Below are 9,964 nucleotides of genomic sequence, written 5' to 3'. Positions count from 1 at the left end.
ATTACCCGTTTAATCGTCGATATGCCGCTCTTTTATTGAATTTTCCGCCCACTTCAGGTCCATTTACAAGTTCTGTAAGTGGCGGAAGAAGTGTCCTGGAGCCAGAGTACCCGCCGTGTGAGGCTGTGCTCGAAGCGGCACTTCAGCAGGGGATCGCTCCCGTCGGAAATTGGTCATCTGGGCTGAAATGCCATCTGATAGTGAGCACCACACTTGCATCAGACGACACAAACTGTTAGGTGAGCCCCGAGTGTCTGCCGCAAAGCGAGACCCACATGACACCTCTCGAACCCGCACACCTTCTACACTTTGAATAGGAACGAACATGCTAGCTGATTTCACACATTCTCTTCGTCCAATCACGGAGACACGAACTTAAATTAACACGAACCTGAGTGTCGAACAGACATATTTTGCTAACAATGTCTTAAGATGTGACAACTCTCACCATGCAAAAATAGGTAAATATGTAAAATATTGCTTTCTTGATAAGATACTGAAACCCACGACTAGCCCTTCCTGATAATTCTATTGCTTGGTAAGTAGACTTCTAAAATTCGTTTTGTATCTAATCTTATAGTTTTAGTGTTTGTAGCATTCTCTTATCTCTCTACGACGCGGAGTCAGCTCTGCTATAGGAGAATGTGTTTGTAGTTCACCTTACGAAAGTAGTTTTGTTGCCTCAGACGACATACTCTCTGAATCTTGAATGGAAGCACGAGCCCAAAACACGAAATTCGAACATGCTACCTGATTTCATGGATTCTTTTCGTCCGATCACGGAGACACGAAGGTCTGTGTCAATAATTATTCTGCTTCTGCTAACATTTGCTCAGTATGCACACATTTGGACAATCCGATGTTTCCGTAGCTGTGTACGTTCTTTCTTCTGCATAGTGATTTTTAGTTTACAGGAAATCCAACATTTATATAAGTTGCTGTAATAGTTCAAGTGCCATTAACCCCACATATCCGCAGTCCGTTCGTTTCAAGCTGAAAGTGTCCGTACGTCTGCCCGAACCCGCGTGTGCGTGATTACACTTCCTGCTCTGGTAAGTGGCCGTTCGTTCGTCCTCTGCATGAAACCTTTGACTGCGGCGGAAAATCTGAAGATTATCACGTCGGAACGTCAGTCCATATTCTGCTCTGACAAGAACGTCACCCTACATTTTTGCCTACAATGAATGAAACTTGAACGACGCATGGGATAGATAACACAGGGAACTTGAATTTTCACCACATGCGAAAATGGCACATACCACGTACCGCAGTGGCATTATCTCTCTATCTGTTTACTTGTGTATGTATACGTAGGATTTGACATTGTAATGCATTAATAGTACTCTTGTGCGATGATCATTTTTCCCTCCAAAAAAAGTGCGATACTGCGGAGAAATATATATATTTCTGACCATTATTTCCATTTTGGGAAACGATGCTTCTTTATGTAACAAAGAAGCACACAGCTCTGTTTGACAGCATAACTGCAATGTGTTTGTTATCCCCAGCTATATTGCATAAATATTAACTCTTATTCTTTCTTATGTCATATTTTCTAAACCACCGTTTCCCCCTGTTAAGGTATTCTCTGCTCTATGTTGTTCAATTGCTGCCCGATAGAAAGCCTTTAACAAACTACATTCTGAAACCACGATGTGTCAGTGAACTTCAACCCGAGTATCATTTCCAAAAGTGAGGTCAGAAATGTAGATTTACATCGTTTTCTCAAACGTTCACGCTGTTAAGAAATGTCCTGGTCTTTCTACACCCATAGAAAGCACAAGTGTGCTTAAGTTAGATGGTTATGTAGGTTTTATTTCAATAGTGGCATTAAAGTAGATTCGATAACTTGACTACACCGCTATTGTATCCATTTCTTTGTTTTACTATTGTAAAGGTATAGAGATGTTGTGAATGTTATAACCTATATATAATTATGCTTCGTGCCAGCATGACCTGCATTTCCTGCACTTTTGTCTTTAATGGGTGGTTTTCTTTTAATGAATTACTCCATCAAACATGTTCATGGGATTAAGTTACCTGTTGCATTCGTATGTGATAGCATGATGACATGACTGCTATATTTGTAAGAAAGGGCCAGGGTTGTTCTGCACAGGAAATGATAATTCTGCAGTCAGGGAATATCAGTGTGAATGGTCTCTCTCCGGCCCCATCACATCAAACAACTAGTAACCAATGAGCAAAATAGTTAGCTAATGTCTTGACCACAACTGCGTGTCTTAAAAGAAATGAGCATATCATCTTAAGAGTATAGCAGACTGAAGTGAGAATAATGATAATGCTAAGTTCAGGAATTAATCCGATGTGTTGATTTGTACATGGTTAGTTTTAGAATCTTTTCCAGTACAGTATCCAAACTGTTTTCTTCGGGTTGACACAGGAACATTTCATTTGCATTGCTTTGTCTGTGTCTGATATTAGAAAATCATTAAAAGTGATTTATTTTCCATGAGTGCGTCCCGGTGACAGGGATCAAGGAGTAAATATTTTTCACGTGTAAGTGCTTATTGTCTGCCAACTGAAGTTGCGAGATCCGTAACACAAGAAATGTCTGATATCTAGAAAATGTGATGCCGCGGTGCGGTTTCGATCGAGAGAAATATTTGCAGATATTTGTTGGTTTTGTTTGTAGCACGGTCGTTTATTTGACGCACAGACAATGTATGCTCTATGGTTAAGATTGCTTAGACAATCAGTCAAGAAACGTAAATTGCTTGCTGTTGAAACCTTCTGAAACGACCAACTTAAACACAATAAGCAAAATCCACTTACAGCATTTCCACAGTTAGTATGAGAGTCTCGGACGCGGGGTCTTTACCAATTTATGTGATTCTTATGATTGAGACCGGATATATGGACCCATCCTATTCCTAGCTTAAATGAAACGAGAGAGGTACATGATGAACCAAACGCTTTAATAATGGGATAAGAACGACACAATGCGGATAGAAATACAAAGGGTGACTAAGGACTACACTTCGCTTCCATCGCTGTCATCAAATACATTGACATTGTGCACATAAAAACAAACATTTACTGTACAATTCAAGTTGATCTCCGATGGCTCGAGAGTCTTTGAGGTTCAAACATTCTTAGATTTATTAACGACACAAACATTTGATAAATCTTAGGTAGATAAGAGGAATGATTTCTCTGGCTGATAAATCAATCTTAAACAATATTCGACCTTCAGAATGGCACAATGTCAGTCCTCCGTGTCTGAGGCGACTTCAGGACTCGCGCAGATGTCCAGATTGTCGTGGATCGTCGCTCGGTGCTCGGGTCTGGCCACATCGTCTGCCGACGAGGCCGACGGCGGTCTGTCGCTTTCTCTCTTCCTCTGGAGCTTCTTGTGCTTCATACGTCTGTTTTGGAACCACGTCTTCACCTAATGTAAAACAAACAAGTTAAGCAACGTCACAAGAATGCGGGGCCCGTCTAATAATCCTTTCTGGACCCGGCAAGCGCGAAGAGAAACCAGTCATAATCTCTGGAAATGTTTCCCAAGCATTTGCCTTTCCAGGTCAGTTGTTGTCGTTTTTATTATCTTTGGCTTGAATATAGTCAACACGGGGAAAGGATTCACCATCACATGACTGTTTTTAATGTAGGACTGAACTACAGTACTAGTAGCTATTAAATGATTAAGACGGATAAGTGGCGTGTGTCCGATTCTGGCCATTGCCCCGAGAATTCAAACGGCAGCTAAGCACGAAAAGAGACGATAGGACTTTTATGATTATTTGCATTGCCTTTTCACTGCAATTTTCTAGCCTCTACCAGGCTCCGCGGGATGGCTGGAAAAATAGTAGAAATTGGCCGTAATAGAGTGAATAGTGTGCCAAGGGAGTTAGCTCTCTCCGTAGCTAACTCCCTTGGCACACTATTCACTCTATTACGGCCAATTTCTACTATTTTTCCAGCCATCCCGCGGAGCCTGGTAGAGGCTACAATTTTCCACAATGTGTGGGAATGACGCCTTCATTATTCCACCAGAATCAGGCCTTATGGTTTTAAGAGTCAACCACAAAATCACAGTTATCATTCATTGTTGCCTTGGTGCAAACACGCCATGCCTGATATGCTAATCTTCCACAAATTACTATGATAACTATTCTACATCTTTTTAGACTTATATCTATGCTTCAATGTCATGACCTTGTGTGTATTTACCATGATTTTCCAATCACGGTTCTATGCAATTAGCCCGCAAGGTTTCGTGTCTCAAAACGTGCTGCAACAGTGTCTTTTAACGGAAAAGATATCCGTGCATCAAAATGGCATTAAAAAACTTATCATCGAAACCATCAACCATACGATAGTCCTAAAAATAGTTATAAATGATACGTTTCCTAAATAAACGTGCGCAATGAACAATTCCAGAACCTGTTTGATGAATTTCTCGATACGTTACTATGATTGCCTCTCAAATTAAATAATCGCAACCTAGAATAATATATTTGTATCTAATCTCGGTACACTTCCTTACATACTCTTCTGTTGTAAAGGATCGTTCCAAACGTGTGAAATATCATGCCCGTGCACGGCTGGACTCTCTGCCTTGACCGTAACGTGTGAGCTACAGCGCTGACTATTCCTTCCTTCTGTCCTTCCAATCTCTTACTCCCGAGAGGACTTTTTTTACTAAGTCAAACACTTGCGTGATAATTGTTTTGTGCTCCTTTATTTTTGTGCCCCAAGACTCTAGAGTCTAAGGTTTTAGGAGTATTTATTTTCCTGATGATTCCCTCCTTTGTGCACTGACGATGTTGAATGCCAAATCGACTTATGGCATTCGTTAAGATGTGGCAGGAAAAAATTGTTTCTAAAAGGACAAATGCTTCTAGAAAAAGTATTAGTTCATAAAGACTATGTTCATCTTATAGCTCTCTTTCAATGACTATAACAATAAGTGCGTGTTCAATTATTTCATGGACATTTTTGTAGCTGTTCTCAATAGTGATATCAGAAAAACTACACATATTCTACCACCATCAACGACAAAGACAACACGAACAACTATTTACAACAACTGAACATCGAACATAATACGTCAATAACGAAAATCTCCGTACCTGTGTTTCTGTGAGATTGAGCGCGGCGGCGAGGTCCATTCTCTCCGGTGTGGACAGGTACTTCTGACTCTCGAACCGCTTCTCCAGGCCGTTCAGCTGAGAGTCCGAGAACACCGTCCGCGCCTTCCGCCGGCGGATCGGCTTTCCGGGGAACCCGCCGTTATGGTACAGCGGGGACATGGGGATCCCTGCAACAAGAAGGGAAGATTCAGTTACTTTCAAAAGGTAATATCGAAACAATCTACTCCTCAATTCATCCCTCTGTCAGAAGTTAAGAAACCCTGGCCCTCGGGATAGCAGGTGTGCCCTGTGCCGTACAGGTCTGGCCATTTGAGCCGCACCTGTTCCCGTAGTTCGGAAATGAAGGTAAGCGATACAGCCTTATTTCAAACAGTCTTATTTTATTTACTTGCCCCCGCTAAATAAGTAACAGGAAACAGGCACTTTTCCTCTCACTTAGTCCGATATATACATACGTATTTTAGGAGGTACAGAAAGTGATGTGGACTACATGCGGAAATGTAAACCTTATCGGGACATTTTGATCCTGACATCTTTAGACTCACCATGGCTGTGTAGAAGATAGTGGGAGTGCAGACCCGGCTTGTGGAGGTAGGGGTGGAAGCCGTGCGGCAGGAAGGCGGAGGGTGCCGGGGCCAGCACGCCGGGGAAGCCCACCTCCACCAGAGAGTTCCGTGTGGGCTGCGGCACCACCAACTCGCCGTGCCGGGGACAGTCCTTGTGCTTGTCGAACAGAATGTTCTCGATCAGGAAGGCTGTCGTGTTGCCGCTCTGCGACTGGGAGAACATGGTTATCTCCCGGGCAAGAGTCTCTTCTCGTCCGACACCTGCTGGTTTGTAAAATCGAAAACTTGTCCGATAAGTAAGAATCCTTCCGCTACTCAATTTAACCTGTGCAGGTTAGGGTTGATGTTCTGGGTACTTTATACACTGTCCCGCGCTAATAAGTCACCCCTCTAAAAGTAACTGTAAATCAGAACAAGAAGCTGTCCGACATGGACCGAAATTGTTCAGATACAGCGGTCGGTGTTGTACAGCTGTGCGAGTCTGTTCTGCGCAGAACACTCTGAAGCACAGGTGACAGAACTCCGACTGGAGAAAACGTCTACTGCCAGCTTGTGTCATGCGCAATGACTCCCACGTTAACAAATCGCCGATCCGTTTTGTGATAGGATGAATGCAGGCAAATTAGCCCCTAGTTTTAAATCTCTTATGAGATTATCATTCTGTGGCTTGTCATCAGGATGCCGCCCGCAAAGAGCCCCAAGTATTGCCCCCGGTTATGAGGGACACGTGGCGAAAGGTCGGCGGTCGTGATCCCGGAGGAGAGGCGGGGGGCGCCCGGGAACTTTGGAGACCTGTCCGCTAAACTACCAGCATCTCATATTTCATCAACCGGCGATCATGAGCGCCAGAACAACTTGTAAATCTCTACATAAAACAAGGAACTTGTCATTAAAAGTACGATATAATCTTATCTGGGTACCAGCGAGCTATGTTTATTTGTTATCGTGCTCGTGAGGTGGTGACGTTAGCTGTATTTGATGGAGAGTTCACTCGTGCTTTATCAATATTTACATGCATTTATGATAAGAGGTCTTTCCATTAATGTAGGTGCTTTTCGTAAATATTGAAATCGCACAAATAACACAGTAGCTGTTTGGGTTCCAGGTCCGAAATGTACCTACATGTACCTACATTTCCACTTTCCAATGTGACAGAATCGTAATCTGTTGGACAATAGCGCAGTGATGTTTCTATTCTACATTCAACATACTAGTAGTTACGGTCTAACCAGCTGCAGAGATCACATAGACACGCTATAGCTTTGTAAATTTCTGTCGCAAGTGTCCAAATTGCCTATAATCGCTACATAACACACTGGAAATGAGACACTGAATCCTGCGCACACTACTCGACGTGTAGTCCGATCCCTCGAGACAATTAAACGTTAAGCCGAATCAGAGAGCTGCCAAATCCACAGAGAACAGAGGTCTCGCAATGCAATTTGAAAACATTGATGTTTCCAATTATTTCTTCATTCAGTGACCACCGGGCTCCCCGACATTATTGGTTGTACGACACTACTGTAGGGGGTTCTATTATCTGCACTTTTCTAATTATCAATTTAAAGTGAGGAAAGAGGGCGATGTTAGAAGCTGACATAAAGAGTTGAAATAATCTAACTACACACGCAGAAGAAGGACCGGGGATGATCAGTATGAAAGAGATCAATCCAACACCTTAGATCAGTTTTACATCCTTGGAGGAGCCGTTTTATAGACGCGAAGAGGCTCTTCTTTACTCCACTCGTCACGGCCGGCCGAATACTGGCCTCTGTAGTAGACGACAGACACAACTTAAGCAGTTACCTATTTCAAATAGCCCACCCAAGTGTTCAAAGGCATCGCTAGTGCTACTGCCAAGTTTAAAACCAAATGCGGTTGGAGAAAGCCGGAATTTGAGCATTTGATTCAGATGTACGGTTTGAAAAATGAGCACCGAGCAATGTTGTAATGATTTCAGAAGTTGGATGATTTCCCGAAGACACACATATCTTTGTACAGAGGATATGTCATTCCATCTTCACATGAGACAAGTCGAATATTCACAAATTCAATTGAATACCTTGCCGATTCGTGTACAGCAACATTGGTGAAGTTGTTACATGTAATGATATGACTGCTCTGAACCGCAAATCCAACGCTTGTGTAACATATGTCTGACCGGTGACAGCAAAGAAACTGAGAAATTAGCCAAGTTATTAGTTGACTCGGGACTGCACTGGAACAGTTTTCTTTGAAGTCCAACCCGTCGACGGTAACCGCTCTCTCATGCTGTTCATTAAGAGTAGAATTTACCCTCAGGACGCTGTCTCTTTCTTTCACAGGTACACCCGGCTCCGCCGACGTTTCTTTGATTTCCATGTGTTTTTTGCTCCTCCATTATCGATAAAAGCTTGTTTGATAATTTGATGCCAGTCATACACGATGCTCTCTTATTTCATTATCACCAGGATCACTTCAGTAGCGCTCCTGCACATGCCTTGAGGGGAACAAATGATGGAAGTTAGCCACATCGTTAGTCATAAAACGATTCTATCTGGTCCTAGCCATGGAAGCCTATAACTCCAAGTAAAGATGCCGGAACACACAAAATGGTGGATAACTGCCTTTTGTAATGTTTCGATTTGAACCGAGGTATAGCTAACGTTAACTATTTTTGGAACGAATGGCTAAAATCTTTGAATGGGCTTCAGATCAAATGCTAGAATAAGAATTATGCTGACAACGCTTTATGTATTAGAAATGTAAAGCTGACAACCCCGGTGCCTGTGCAAAAGGACATGAATGATATCACACAATGGCAGAGGTATGGTACATTTTGGTTGGAAGTTGTCCACATCGTACTTGTCGTTTGTTAGCGGTGACGCCACCGCCATACCCACCTGGTCCGGGCCAAGCGGGAACTCAACACCGCCAGGCTGATGAGCAGGTGGATCGGATCTGCCGCGCAGAAATCCGAGAGCTGATCTTGTTTTTAAGTCCGGACACACGAACAAAACGTCATTAATTTCTTATGCTTAACTTCATTAGGGATAGAGGCGAATTGAGGAGGGTTAATAGACCTGTCAGATGGGATCAGCGGTAAGACTTCGCAGATGCCGCCTGTATTCGGGAAGTTCTGATGTGAGTTTAAACCCGGTAGTCGCGTAGGTGTGTGGATCACAACAAGACAAACACATACCGAGAACGCAGTCTATCTTTAGCAAAGGTATCGGGGAAGACAAAATAATGGGCCATGGCTGTTGGCTTTAATGTTAAGCAGACATGCCTACAGATGACGATTTTGCCGGTAGGAGACAGCACAGCCTGGCAAACAACTATTACAAGCACTAACTAGAAGTTAGAGGGGACTGGGCCCTGGACTAGACGTGACAGAACGCGGTGAGATACAGAACGGGGCATTGCGGGGCATGAAAGTAGAGCGGCGCTTAACGGGTAGGGCGGGGTAAGGACATAGGCAGTGTGAACAAAAGAAGAGTACGGAACACTGATGTAATGAATGTCCTAGACTAAAGCGTTGTTGTTCCAACATCAATTTCAAGACAATTTGTACACAGCGTTGAAAGTGACCTTATGTTCAACATGGCCATTGGCATAACGTTTACAGCCCGTTAGACAAAACTGATAACTTATGTATGATAAAAACTGGGTGTAATACTCATACGAGGCCGAATTTGCACGTTGACAACCGCTCAACGTGGATTAATTCTATGGCAAGATTGGAAATACACATCAAATAATCTTCTAATCCTCTTACAACCCGTAAAAACCCTTCAATGATGTCGACTAATTTGCGAGGTAACGAATCCCGCGCTCTTGTGTGGTGATCAGATCAGATCAATGAAGAGCTTCTCTGTCCGCGGTAGGACTGCGGCCAGTAGAGAGGCCGTGCAGAGCCTTGGGCGGAGGGAAGAGCACTTAGCTCCCACAGCCGAGCGAGATGGCACACGATGTAATTGAAATGTTTGCTGCATAGATTTTCTAATTGGTTGCGTGTTGTGCATTGCTGTGGGGAGGGAGGGTAGTAATTTGGCTAATGCCGCAAATTGGGTGTAATGGCCGCGGGTGATGGTGTAAGCAGAGAGCCCGCCGTCATTACGGACAGATCCGTGCTGTGAATCATGGCCCAGATTAATTGAAAGTCAGGTACGGGAATAGATTACAGAGTTCCTCGGTGTTATCATAAGATAAATAGTTTTCAATTAGCTCTTCAGCAGCTATGTCTCCATCACCCCGTACTTAGTTTCTGCCGGCACGCGAGCTGTACATCAAACCCCGCGT

General features: G+C 43.4%; 1 protein-coding gene across 1 annotated transcript; it reads right to left on the bottom strand.

Moving 5' to 3' along the window:
• Window positions 1–2,915: 2,915 nt before the first annotated feature.
• LOC136432117 (brain-specific homeobox protein homolog) lies at window positions 2,916–6,214 on the bottom strand. The gene is made up of 3 exons (XM_066423129.1): window positions 5,663–6,214; window positions 5,097–5,284; window positions 2,916–3,409 (listed from the first exon to the last, which is right to left on the bottom strand). Exons 1-3 carry the CDS (start codon window positions 5,904–5,906, stop codon window positions 3,227–3,229), a joined length of 615 nt encoding a protein of 204 aa, XP_066279226.1. The 5' UTR covers window positions 5,907–6,214; the 3' UTR covers window positions 2,916–3,226.
• Window positions 6,215–9,964: the final 3,750 nt, after the last annotated feature.

The sequence above is a fragment of the Branchiostoma lanceolatum genome, chromosome 4 (assembly GCF_035083965.1).
Source record: "Branchiostoma lanceolatum isolate klBraLanc5 chromosome 4, klBraLanc5.hap2, whole genome shotgun sequence".
Lineage (NCBI taxonomy): Eukaryota > Metazoa > Chordata > Leptocardii > Amphioxiformes > Branchiostomatidae > Branchiostoma > Branchiostoma lanceolatum.
The sequence above is the reverse complement of the archived record's forward strand: the minus strand, read 5'-3'. Positions and strand labels throughout refer to the sequence as shown.